Here is a 13,121-nt window from a genome sequence, read left to right on the forward strand (position 1 = left end):
CTAACTCTTGCCCCCAGGTCCCCGGCGACCTCGCTCGTCACGAGTTGTCTCTTTTGTGCTGCGGCCCTCTTATTAGACGAACCACCCCTGGCCAAGAGTTTCAAATTGACAAGTAGAGCCTGGCTAAGCTCATCATGCAGCCACCTTCGGATGGCATCAGATCATGCCATGCGGGCAGATCGGAGTCAAAGGTGACACATGCATGTGCGCCTCACCTTCTAGGGCGCGACTTGCCTGCACGCCGCCCGTCGGATCTATTCATTGGGCAGATCTGAATCTACTATTGCACCACTAACGAATGAGCCAGAGTTGTCGCCAACTTGAGAGGGTATCTTGATTAAATGCGAAGGACTAGCCTTGGCCAGCTTTAACGTCTATGTACAGCCTCTATCTTAGTAAATACAGGTTGAAACGAAATTTGGGAATCATCGATTAAGCCATTGGTCTAGAACGAAAATCATTCGTAGACGTAGCAGAAGGGGGATCCTCCGACGGTGCTCATCAGATCCTTCATGACGAGCGGCCCACCAAGGGGTGAAATATCGACAGTGTCCTCCACCGTGACGTTTCGGCTTGGCGGGTTGTTCTGCAACGTTTCGGTGCCAAAAACCTCCTTCAAACGAAAACATGGTCAGTCTAAATTTGTCCACAGACGCATCCCGCGGAAGGCTGGGCGAAACAAAGACGCCCTAAAAACATACCTGTCGGTTTGCAAAATCAAGCATCTGCCAGATCCAGTAGACGCGGTCAACCTGGGCGTGGTGCAGGAAGAAGACTGGCTCGCCAGGTGAGATGAAGGGGTCCGAGCCAGGATCGCCTGAGAGTCGTTGGTGTCAGTGTAAGTCCCACAGATCGTGTCAAGAGGCTGAAATTGGCAACAAGTGCGTAAATACGAGGGGTCGTAGGCCGAGCCGCCGTGGTGATGAAGGCAGATGGGCAGAGCCGCCGGCACCTTGGGCCCCGACTGCCCCCGCCCACCGGCTCTGATCACCCACAAGACCCGGCGCCACTCGCGATTCCAACACTTGCATCTTCAATCAGGTCAGAGGTTGAGAACTTACCGCCGATGGTGTAATGGCCACCTCCGTGAGCACCAAGCTCGAGTCCGGAAACGTAGCGATCGTCACCCTGGAAAACGGCCTGGAACCACTCGACGTTGTCGTTTTCCAGGATCAGACTAGTGACGTTGCGGAAAGAGGTGTACCGCTGGGCGATGTGCTTGTTGAGGTCGCGTTTGAGGCAGCGGGGGTTGTCGTCCGTGGGTTTCGCGGCTGCGGTTCTGTTCGTCGAAGAGCCGTACACCGGCATCGAGACGGGACCTACGTGGACCGTCATGTTCGCGAACGGGCCGGACTCGACACAGCCACCACCGGAGCCGGGCTCGAGCTTTATGGTGGTGTTGGAGACGGACTGCACAAGCTGCAGCCCCTCGTGAGGGATGAAGGCGCCGTTGCCTCCCATGGAGGTCTCAGATCCGTCGAATACGGGGGACTTGGCCGGGTCTTCGACGTCGAGACTCCAATCCCAGTACGGGAAGGTTCCTGCCGTGGTTGGTGAGACCTCTTGATATTTGAGACGAAAGTTGGGCCGCGTCACTTACCTTGGTAACCACAAACAGAGCGCAGCTTCTGCTCGTAGATCCAAGTGAAATAACGATGCCAAGTCAGAAAGTTTGCCTAACGTTTCACGTACTTAGTTCCGATGCTGAACATCTTGGGCATGCCCTTGGCTAGGCATCTAATGGAGTACATACCGTGGCGTGTATCCTCCCAGTCTGGTTCATGTGAATCAAAACGAAGTCGTCGAAGAGGGACTTGGCCGCGGGCATCTGAACAGCATCGAGCAAGGTCGGAGAAGATTGAAGGCACTGGACTGCGGCAACGAAAGACTTGCGCTCTTCCGCGGGAAGAGTTCTCCTGTGCCTCAAGTGTTAGACGTGAAGGGGAAATGACGAATAATGCTGGATGTGCCTCACCATTCTTTCCTAACCTGAACCTTATCGGGTGTGCAGGTTGAGTTGAGACCCGAAGCTGCATTCAAGGCCTTTGCCGCCCGAAGCGCATCGGCTCCGAGTTGGGTCATGGCCTCGCCCTTGTCGATGGCAGCTTGCGTAAAGTTGTAAGAGCTCGTGGCAGCAGCCGTGGCAGTGGCTTGAGCCGCCACAAGAAGCCACAGGCATTGGCGGAGGACTGCCATGATGTCAGAGTCGCTTTTTCGGATGAACTGACAGAAGCCAAGACTGACTTCCTCTGATCAATAATCCTCGGGAGTGCAGCCGGCCACAAGAGCTTTATGTCGAATTGACTTGCCGGGAAGACAACTCACAGCCGGCAGGCTGCCGCTGATCTCGTCGGGTCCCCCAGCGGAACCATTTCAAGGATAGTTGTGCTCGCTTAGGGCCTCTTTACCCAGCCCTGCGATACTATCGTCACTTTTACATTGGTCAGTGTGCTGTCACGATCCATTTTAGCCAAGTTTCCCGTTCCATGTAGATGGGTTGGGGACTTGGTTCAAATGTTGTTTACTGGGTCCCTAAGGCGCAGAAGTTGGTCCGAACGACGTTGCAACTTGCATGAGACCTAGTCTAATTGTGGCAACTCGGAAGCCAAGACGTAGCTGTGCCAATCATGAAGGGCTGGATGGGGGAGTCTTAATCTGTTTTGGCTATCCATATCAAAGTTAAATTTGGTATCGCCACATGGGCCCCATACGCGGGTTTTTAAAAGCGACCACATTCTCCGTCTTGGGCCATCACTGTAAGCAATGACAAAATCAAGCTAGGACATTTCTCTCCACAATTGCCATGCTAAGCTAGGTAGTAAGCATACAGCACGTGGACCATAACCCATATTTGATTCTCAAGCCTTGAGTAAGGCCATTGATTCACGTTGTCCGAGTTTGTTCCTGACTAAGAGGCTGTCGCTGCAGGTTTGGTGGTGGACCCGTAGCGAGTCAGAATTGTCTGCCCGCTTCCGAGGTCCATCAGGGGGTTGAGCTTCGGCAGTTGCAAGTCGTACGTTGCCAATCGATAACCCAAGAACTGTTTTTGAAAGACCTCGAAGAGAAGAGACTCTGCCTATCTTGTTCATCGCCCTTGAAATGAAGTCTTTGAAGGTATGAAGATGTGTCGTGTGAGCTGAATTGAACACTAGCATGAAATGACGCAGAGCTGAAGCTGCTAGTCTGCAAACGCCGATCGATAGTGACGATATATTATATCATATTGTGCTCCCGCTTCAATGCGACAAGACGCGGATTTCGAATATATGCGAGTCATTGGTATCCGACATATATACACGATTTATAGTTACAAAATTACCGAGCCCCCTGGCTATGCATTTTTCCGCAACGTTTCCACAACGTTAACACTTCGCTAAATCTTTGCAAACCACCCTTCGCCTTTCTTCTTGGTCTTGACTACCCGTGCCAGCGCTAAGAAGAAGGTTCCGATCATGAGACAGCTGCCTGCAAAGGCCTGAGCGCCGTAGTATCTCCCGCCGCATGCGGTGATGATGGCGCCCGCGATGGGAGGTCCGCTCAGCACGGCGAAACTGACGATTGTAAATATCATACCGATGCGCGTCCCCTGCTTGCTTGGGTCTGTTGTCAGAGCACTGACGCCGGCCGGGAAGAGAGCCTGGACGGCGTTGCCCACGAAACCGAATACGACGGTCCAAATGTAGAGGCCGGTCGGCGTCTTGACGGCAATCCAACAATATGTCAAAACTCCAGAGAGAAAGGCCATGGGAGTAAACACGGTGATAGTTCCCACCTTGTCGGCGAACCAGTTGGGAACAAGACGTCCGATGAAACCAATGCCGTTCAAGATCAGAAGTAGGTTGAGCGAGTTCGGGTATGAGAAGCCGAGTTCGTCTCGACTATACGAGGCGGCGTAGTAGAAGGCGAAATATACCCCCATGAACGACTATTAATAATTTCCAGTCAGTAGGGTTAAAACTTAAAATAACGTCTCTTTGGGTCCGACTTACGAAAAAGCCACCGGCAGCGTAGAAGGAATATTCCAACTCTTGGAAGGCCCTCAGGTCCACCAACTGGGCCTTTTTTCGCGGCGGCAGCCGAGGCTTCAAAAAGATGAACCCAATCGTCAGGGTTGCCAACTGAATGAAGCCCAGCGTGCGCATCGCCCAGGGAAACCCAGCCGAAGGGAGCAATTGTCTAACGGTGCTTGGAAAGACGAGTCCTCCCGAGGCGCTGCCTACAGCCGCGATACCAATAGCCACGGCTCTTCTCTTGTCAAAGTACGTAGACAGTACTGCCAATGTTGGACAGAATGAGAGACCGTTTCCTATGCCAACGCAAACGCCGTGAGAAAGAAGTATTTGCCAGTACTGGGTGCACCATGAGGTTGCGAAGGTGCCGAGAAGAATTAAGAATGATCCGCAGAGAAACAGAGGGCGAAAGTAGCCTGCGTCTGTGAATCGGCCTGAAAAGGCACCAATGAAGAACAGCAGGAAGACTTGAATAGAGCCGATCCAAGAGACGTCGGCAGGTGGTCGCTTCAGCAATTCAACATAGTATGTCTGGAAGACTCCGAAAGAGTTGATAAAACCCCTGCAAGTATGACAACATCAGTTTTTGTGGAAACCATAAGCAGCGGCGGACCCTTACCATGTGTCCATGAAGATAAAGTGAGCGGCGAGAGCTACATTTAAAAAGCAAGTCAGAGACGAGACCTTCACCATACGATTCAATAGTCTTCATTGGCTCTTACCAGCCATCCACGCAGAGTAGCCTCCATCGGGTGGAGGGCCAGGGTCTGTTATCGGAACCGACGCGATTCGACTCAGTACGCGCCCGACGCGACTCTCTGTTGCGGCCGCCTCAACATCCACGAGGCCATCATTCCGCGACGAGTCTGACCTCGTTTCCTTGTCTGTGCTGTCCATCTTGCCGGACTGGGCTTCCTGCGCTGTCATAGACGGAATGTGGTTGGTGGCGTCATAGGATGGGCTCCGACCGGTGACTTTTGAGGCGGTTGTACGGAAGTCTGAAGCAGTTTGTGGCGGTTTGTTCGGTTTGCTGGGGTGTTGCAATTGAACTGCCGATTGCCCTTGGCGATGTCGTCGGTTTTGTTGGCTTTGTTGTGTTTTTTCCTTACTCCTTACCGAGGTTGCAGGAAAACAAGGGTTCAAGAGAAATAGTCATACTCTATGATGCACCCCGCGGAGTTACTAATCTCAAAAGATCCCCCGGCTTTTGAATCTCTTACGCGAACTTTGCAGTTTCGGGCCGGTACCGCACGGTGGACCAACCAGATGCCGACGCGCTTCCGGCCTATTTGGTAGTTTGGCGGGAATAGCCCGGATTCTACCCACCTGCTCGGGCCAACGCTTCTACCTGCAAGAATTGAACGTGCCAATTGATTGAATGCATTTCATGTGGTCAACTCGCTTCAGGGTCTACATTCGTCATTCCTAATAAACTGGTGGGCGCAATGTCGGCCGTCTCACGGTTATCAGAATGTCAGTTAAATTCGGGGATTGAGCAGTGAGTTTGTTGCTTGCTACCTGTGTCCGATCAGTAGTGTGACAGTGCTGACGAGATGACACCGCAAGTTGATGGTAGTCTAGAGATCGTAGTCCTCGCCTAACGCGACGCTATGAATGAATAAATGGTAAGTGCATCACATGCCTCCGAAGCGGCGGATCGGGCTTTGAAAAGTGACTCAAATATATTTGGTAAGCGGCACGGGGTACCGGAAGGATGGCATCCATTTCATATTGCTTGTTTTGCCCCAGAAAACATGTCAAACATAGGGCGCGAAATGCATCGTTCACTTCCAATTCTGTTAAAAAAGAGCAATTGAAATTGAACGCTTCCAAGCTGCGATTTAGGGGCAACCTGGTTATTTTTGCCTAAGGGGCTTACACTTTATTGACGATGTGTTGAAACAGACGCAAGACACCGTTCAGCCAACATTGCAGTCAATTCAAAGTGCTGATGATTTTAGTGGTGTAACCTCAGTTGCAACTTGGCGTGTCCCCAATTCAAGAATGAAATACATAGCAGCAGCAATTGCCGCAACGTTAAGTAAAACAGTCTCTAATTGTAGCTAATCGTGAAAACGTAATGACGCAATGATGAGGAGCAGGTTGCCATAGCTGAAAAAGTGAATTCAAACTGTGAAGTTAGCGGCTTGGATATTGTACGCCTCAACCACTGTAAACCGTTAATCTGATTTTGAGCCATTCGGATTAAAATAAGCATATCATCCAAGGTTTGACTGTCAGCCACAACCTTAACCTTTCAACACTATGAAAACTATATCCCGGCGATGTCTGCGATGACTCGCTATACTTGCTTATCATCAATGGGAGAGAAATTATAGTCAGGGCGCCTTTGACATCATGCTGTGAATGAGATGCACTGGGTGAGATCGCGGACGGGTCAAGCGGGTCACACATACCGCTGTTAAGACCGGAGGCGGAAGAGCAGACCCATTTATGCGGACCGGCTCCTCCGGCGTCTTTCGTGGAATCTCAAGGAAGACTGACGGCAGTTTGATTCGCCAGAAAAGCAGTTGTATGCCAACGCTCTTTTGATATCAATTATCGGGATGCATGGGCTCGATCACATATGTCGCATGCCGGGACCACATTTAGTGATAAATTACGTGACGGACATGGGTTCCCAAAAAGGAAGTGCGTTTGTCCGACCTTTTCATTGGCTGCTCAAATCTGTAGATTGAAGAGTTCTAAAGCTATGATTGGTCAGAACCTGGAAGGATCACAACCCTTGATCGCCGAACTCCCTAGTCCTCGGGATCCTCCGTCTCTAATTCTCTGTTGCCTGTTGGCGAGAGGGTCATTTCAGGGGCATTTGACGAAGCTTGATTCCTTCTTGATATGCCGATTCCAGCTCTCAGACCACCACACTCGTTGGAGCTCTTCGGCTGCATTCCTTCTTCCTCTCGTATTCGCATGCTACTCGTTTACGTTTGTCTTTGGGGCATCTCGCGTCGTACTAGCGCCTGATTCAGTGTATTGTATCTTGACAGAATGGATGCGAGTTCCGCGTCTACGAAGGGTAGCGACAGCAGAAGCTCGTCTAGAACCCAATCGCGGAGCCCTACAGGTCCGGATGAACGGTACGTACGGGTTGGTGCAGGTAGAGTCGAGCGCTGTGATGTGTCAATGCTAAGGGACGGTCCGAACTGGGAAGGATCGGTCCCGGCGTCTTGGTTCACATGCAGACTGGTCCGATGGTGGCACAAGTCTGTCTCAGTCGGGATAAATGAGCTGCATGGTGCTTGCAGTTCCACGCTGACTTGAGAGGAAACCAATAGGCCCCCGAAAAATGGTCAAATCATGGCGTTCTCGGTTGCCAATCGCCCGAAGCTCAGTCGAGCCAGCGCCCCGAAAAGCCGTACCGGATGTCGAGAATGCAGGTATGTATGGATATGTCACTTGCAAGACCCCGTTCTCCCCATTCCCCTGGGGTCTCCATCCTCCGAAATCCCTTGTACTTATACACCGGCCCAGGCGGCGCCACGTCAAGTGCGATCAAGCTAGGCCGTTCTGCATGAAATGTGTCAAGTCCGGACGCGAGTGTCCTGGCTACCTAGACTCAACGTCCCGCACTCTGCTGCCGTCGAAACAGGCACGGATTGTCTCCCGTAGCCACAATTTCTCCACCACCGATACCCGTTTATTCAAGATCCCTGGCTATGAAACAATGCTATTTGGCCAGCAGAAGGACTGGGAGGCTTTCCAGTCATTTGCCTTTAGTGTCGAGTCGGGAGACACGCTCCTCATCGATGATGCTTCAATCATGACTCCCAAGTTCGCCCAAAGCGCAGCGGAGACTAGTGGTGTCCGTCAAATCTGTTGCGCTGTGGGTGCGCTTGGGAGGTCCTTCCAGTCGATGACCCTGGAAGATTACATCAGTGAGGAGTACCAGGCGGCCTTGGAGCATTATGGTCGCGGGGTCCGCGCAATATACCGACTGAAGTCCTCAAAGACCACCTTGCCCAGCGCCATTCTGGCGTCGATGCTTTTCACGACTTTCGAGTTCATGGCTGGCAGCACAGTCAATGCCGCCAAACACCACAACCACGCTGTGGCCATGATGTACCAATACGTTGATTTGTTGATCGAGGAGCAGGGTCTTCCCCTTGAGGAGCTTAGACTCTCGGATATGGACAAGGCCATGTTCGATTCTCTAGAGCGACACGATACATCCCCCTGGATCGAATCATTAAGCAAGGCAGGTCATGTCAAAATATTGTGCCCAGCACGACGGTTTCCTCATGGGTGTCGACACCGACTCAGCATGAGCAAAATTCCCGACCGCTTCAACAGCACTCAGCAAGCTTTCACCTGGTGGAACTTTGTGCAACACATGATGGCCCATTCGCTCCACCCTCTCAAGGTTTCCGGGGACGGGGTCCGACGAGTCAGCGAGGCTACGAAGGCTGCTGCGTACAACGAATGCGACGACTTCCTTCACTCGTGGCGCACCGCTTTCACGCCGCTTTTGCAACACGCCAAAGAACACAGAATCACCCATGGCTCCCGGTGGTCGCGGGCGATGATTCTCGAGACCATGTATCTCGAGACCATCTCAGAGCTGCACGCCCGCCACAAGACACACGCGAACATGCTGCCGGCGGTGAAGCCACTTTACCTAGATCTCATCCGCAGCATGATGCAGCTTGCCCGGGAGAAGCCCCTCAACGGCCCCGCCACGATTGGGCTTGAGAACTCCATCATCCGCCCCATAGGCTTTGCACTGGTTAGATGTCAAGACCCGGAAGTTGTGCAGGAGGCAACGGCTGCTTTGGAAGCTATCGTAGGCGGTGTGAACATGTCCTGGACGCTGGTTTACCTGCTAAAAAGCCGCAACAAGACGAAGCCGATGGTAACACTTGAGCGTTCGTGGGGATGGTATTTCACTGCCACTGGATGCAGTTCTGGTGCACATGTTTTCGACGGCATACCCTAGTTTCTGGCGGTTGCTTTTGAACAGGGTCGCCCCAGAATGGTTAGTGTGAGGAGCAGGGGCTGTACATGTATATAGAAAGGGCCTTGCCCATCCTCATCAGACCTCTTGATGGAGCACTTTTTCACTTAGAACCTATATCTCAGTATTCAACTATTACGCGTAGGTAGATTTTGAAGAGGAATCAACCAATCATTTTTTAAGACGTCCTGCGGCTGAATAGGTTTTATCAGGAGAGTCCTACATCGTCAGACGTTTTTCCTATATCGACTATTGATTAATCTAATTTTTGCCCTTTCGCCTCTCAATGTGACCAAGTTTCTCGACCGAAATGACTGAGGACAACGAGGGATGGCGGAGGGCAGGGTCGCGATGCATCCCAGCCGACCACTGGATCAACGTCATTAACCCCCACAGATACCAGCCACCCGGAGACCCAGCTACCCCGCGCATACTCGCACCATCCGGACAGCACCCGATACCAACGTGAGTTGCCCATTCTGCAGCCGGTTGATGACTTCGCAAGGATTCGGATACCGATAGCGGATTTTACATGATAAGACTTTATTTCCTGCGGTGACTTTGAAGCAAAGTGACGTTGTCACATTAATATGGCTTAGAAGCTTCGAAGACAAAAACAACGCATTCGTAATGCCAAGCTTCGGTCTACAGGCAATGGTACACCGCCAACCTGGCCGTCGGCGGTGCTGGCCGAGATAACGATGTGGGGTTCTTATCCAGTCTCGCCGTGAAGGAATTCAGGCCTACGAGCTGCACTGCAGGCTCAATGGCCGATGTATGCTTCGTTACATGCGGGTAAGATCCTCTATCAAGCTTGTAGTCACGGCTATGATTATTCATGAAGAATGCCACAGGATTGTCCGACTTGTGACATATAAATAAGGACAACATGTGGTCTGTGACACGGTACCGAAGACGCTTTCACAGTCGTGACAACACCGCACAAACACCACTTCCTATGCCAAGATATCATCATACAACATCATGATGTTTCTTCGACACTATTGGGCTTTCCTATCATTGGTCGTTGTTTCGTGCGCCTCTCCTATCTCTCGTGCAGATGTGCCTCAAAACGATTTGGACCTGGAATGGATCTCGACCAACTCATCGTTACCCAAGGTCGTGTGAGTACAGCAAAGGCTTGGATATGGCTTCCTCTTGGCTGACAACGACATGCAGAATTTACAGCGCCGGTGGAACCATCCTATCAGCCTCAAATTACAGTCGCCTTGACAACATCGCCTACGGCTCGGGAAACCCTCCCACCCCCGAGGATCTGATTGGCAATATCACCGAGGTCCTCGACGTCGCCCAGCTTGCGATTGTGAGATTCCCAGCATCCGGCGGCAGCGCGGGCCTCAATTCTTCGCTGTACTTGAACATCAGCCAATATGCCAACAAACAGCTCTGTTCTGACGGAAGCGATATCGCTGGTGCCATCATGTTCCACGGGACGAACACATTAGAGGAGACAGTGGGTTGATGACATGGAATGGGCAAAGAATCAGAAGACTGACATGAGCGAAGGCTTTTGGGGTCGACTTGACTTTCAACTGCTCCAAGCCGTTCGTGGCGACCGGCGCTATGCGCCCCGACACATACATCTCTCCCGATGGACGGTCAAACTTTTACCAGGCTGTCGCTGCCGCCGCCTCACCTGCTTCGCGAAACCGCGGTGGACTTATTGCTTTCAATGACAGGTAAGAAGTTCAGAAGCGTTCATGAAGATATCCGCATCTGACTGTGCTAGGATCACATCAATCTACTACTCAACCAAGGTCAACGCGAATACTCCCGACACCTTCCACGCTCTCGAGCAAGGAAACCTCGGCGCCTTCCTCGCCGGCCAGCCATACTACTTCTTCGACGCGGCTTACCCCACCGGCCGTCCCTATTTTGACGTCAGCAACACGACCGAGCTGCCTGCTGTCATCATCGTCTACGGTCACCGTACGTATTCCCCGCGAAAGATAAACAGAACGATCGTTCCGCGCTGACAACGTCCCAGAGGGCTTCGATGCCTCGTTGATGTACGCCGCTGTCCAAAACGGGGCAAAGTAAGCCGATCACTTTTTGCAGAGCCCCCCTCCACCGCCGATGCTAATCTTTGAACAGGGGTTTGGTGATCCTGGGGCCCGGAGCGGCTTCCGTCAGTCCTAGCGCCAGAGCTGCGGCTGCCGATCTCTTTGAGCAAGGGATCCCCACCGTTGCCGTCGCCCGCCCGGTTACCGGCTCCGGCGTGCCCAGTCCTATTCCCGGGGCTCTGTAAGTCACATTCCTATTTCTTCCCGTCTCACTCACGACATCATTGAATCCACCGAAACTTGCTAATCACCGTCGTAGCATTTACTCAAGCTACGTCGGTGCCGACCAGGCTCGCATAATGCTTCAGCTTGCCATCAACGCTCGCTACAGCCTCGATCAAATTCGCGACCTTTTTGAAAGTCCGCTCAGGAACGCGGTCTATGGATCACCAGCCAGTCAGAAATACTACTACTCATCCTAACATTATGATGTATAAGTAGGCACTAGGCAGTTTACCCTAAATCATCAAGAGCAATTTCATGATGACACAGAACCAGCACATGATGGGAGACTCATTAGGTTTAGATATACTATCTCCAATCGTATAATAACAAGCTCGCTATCATACACACATTGAAAAGTGGCCCAGATCTCCAGTGAAAATTAAGGATAAAGCAAGCTAATGCTTCTTGGTGTGCTTTTCCAAATTCATCGCGTATGTACAAATCATCGTCATGACGGCGTTCTCGCTTAGAGAGCAGCAAGGACCAGGCCGACGACACCGATGGCGCCGACGGCGCCGAGAACGCCGGTGTTCTTGGAGGCGCCGGCGAAGACGGGGCTGCTGGGGGTGGCAGTTCCGGAGGGCTAAAAGGCAGAGAGAGACCACGTTAACACAGATTCCCATCACAACAGAGACCAGGCCCAGGCGGCACATACAATGACGACGGAGGTACCGATGGAGGTGACGCGGGTAGCGGTGGCGGTGGAGGTACCGGCGGCACCGGTGCCAGAGGCGGAGGGGGTGGCCGCGCCGGAGGAGGCGGCAGAGCTGGCGGCGGTGGTCAGGGTGGTGGCGGGAGCAGCGGCAGAGGTGGCAGCAGGGGCGGAAGAGGACTCCTCAGCGGGAGGGGCGGCGGCGGAAGAAGAAGCGGCCGCGGTGGTGGGGGCGGGCTCGGCGGCAGTAGAGGGAGCCGGGGCGGCGCTGGTGGCAGCGGCAGTGGTGGCGGCGGCGCCGGAGGGGCTGGGAGTGGGAGACAGGCCGCACTTCTCGGCGGCGGTGGTCACGCCGTTGCGGTAGTAGATCCAGATGCCGAAGTTGTTGGCGCAGGCCATGCAGGCGTCGTAGCGGGTGTTCCACTCGGCGTTGTCGCAGAAGCCGTCGGTACGGCCGAGGGTGATGAGAAGACCTATGTCAGGTGGTGTTAGACGCCAAATCTCGTGATACAGCTGCCATTGTGCCTCAGTTGAGACCCCAATGGTGACGTGTTCTTACCGCAGTTCTCGTGGCAGGCGTAGGCGGGAGTGCCAGGGTCCTGACGGCGCATGATAGCGGGAACAGCCTCAGGGTACTCCCAGCGGGCCTGGATGGAGGCGGAAGCCAGGGAGGCGACGGAGGCCAGAACGGTGCAGGTAACGAATGAACGCATCTTGAAGGCTATTAGGAAGCTTGTAAGGCTAAAGGTTGAGGATGCCGAGGAAGATGCTTTGAGGACTGGAAGGGGAATTGTCTTGGAAATGCCAATCAGCTAATTAAGAACGAGCGTGAGGAGGAAGAGGAGACAATCCGGACCAAGAGACGGTTGGGAAGAGCCTATTATATGCATACTGTTCTTGGCTTTTCGTATTCCCAGGAACCACGCGTCAGTCTAGACTGCGAGCCGGGTTCGTGTGCGTGTATCCGTCATGGGAACTCCCAGCTTCGCAGTCTTGGCTCAGCTCCATCACTCAGCTTGCGGAGACAGGGGGAACCAACTCGCGCGCATGTGGATTTGCCCAAAGACGAAGGGCAGTCCGGCGTGAGCAAGGTGAGCAAGTTGGGATCTGGCGTGCTCGGATTTGCCCCGGATCGCCGACCCGACATGACTGGGCCCGGCACGCTTGTGAGTGCAATC

The 13,121-nt window shown here is 53.0% G+C and overlaps 5 protein-coding genes across 5 annotated transcripts; 2 read left to right on the top strand and 3 right to left on the bottom strand.

The window, feature by feature from the left end:
* Positions 1-457: 457 nt before the first annotated feature.
* Positions 458-2,196, bottom strand: orsC-1 (Tyrosinase-like protein orsC; the record flags this gene model as incomplete). Its single annotated transcript, XM_036644205.1, has 6 exons — positions 458-613; positions 702-817; positions 1,062-1,541; positions 1,601-1,676; positions 1,754-1,916; positions 1,976-2,196. The coding sequence occupies 6 exons, from the start codon at positions 2,194-2,196 to the stop codon at positions 458-460; spliced, it is 1,212 nt and encodes a 403-aa protein (XP_036490915.1).
* Positions 2,197-3,373: 1,177 nt separating this feature from the next.
* apdF-4 (Aspyridones efflux protein apdF) lies at positions 3,374-4,907 on the bottom strand (the record flags this gene model as incomplete). The annotated part of the gene is made up of 4 exons (XM_036644206.1): positions 3,374-3,925; positions 3,990-4,572; positions 4,630-4,663; positions 4,733-4,907. 4 exons carry the CDS (start codon positions 4,905-4,907, stop codon positions 3,374-3,376), a joined length of 1,344 nt encoding a protein of 447 aa, XP_036490914.1.
* A 2,788-nt stretch (positions 4,908-7,695) lies between these two features.
* Positions 7,696-8,964, top strand: CGCS363_v012358 (uncharacterized protein; the record flags this gene model as incomplete). The annotated part of the gene is made up of 1 exon (XM_036644207.1): positions 7,696-8,964. The coding sequence occupies one exon, from the start codon at positions 7,696-7,698 to the stop codon at positions 8,962-8,964; it is 1,269 nt and encodes a 422-aa protein (XP_036490816.1).
* A 1,005-nt stretch (positions 8,965-9,969) lies between these two features.
* CGCS363_v012359 (putative L-asparaginase 1) lies at positions 9,970-11,488 on the top strand (the record flags this gene model as incomplete). Its single annotated transcript, XM_036644208.1, has 7 exons — positions 9,970-10,106; positions 10,162-10,456; positions 10,510-10,682; positions 10,733-10,932; positions 10,991-11,039; positions 11,098-11,247; positions 11,326-11,488. The coding sequence occupies 7 exons, from the start codon at positions 9,970-9,972 to the stop codon at positions 11,486-11,488; spliced, it is 1,167 nt and encodes a 388-aa protein (XP_036490910.1).
* A 269-nt stretch (positions 11,489-11,757) lies between these two features.
* On the bottom strand, positions 11,758-12,656 carry CGCS363_v012360 (uncharacterized protein; the record flags this gene model as incomplete). Its single annotated transcript, XM_036644209.1, has 3 exons — positions 11,758-11,874; positions 11,947-12,416; positions 12,503-12,656. The coding sequence occupies 3 exons, from the start codon at positions 12,654-12,656 to the stop codon at positions 11,758-11,760; spliced, it is 741 nt and encodes a 246-aa protein (XP_036490833.1).
* Between the last annotated feature and the right edge of the window lie 465 nt (positions 12,657-13,121).

The sequence above is a fragment of the Colletotrichum siamense genome, assembly GCF_013390195.1.
Source record: "Colletotrichum siamense strain Cg363 chromosome Unknown KSG_Cg363_contig08, whole genome shotgun sequence".
In the NCBI taxonomy this organism is placed as follows: domain Eukaryota; kingdom Fungi; phylum Ascomycota; class Sordariomycetes; order Glomerellales; family Glomerellaceae; genus Colletotrichum; species Colletotrichum siamense.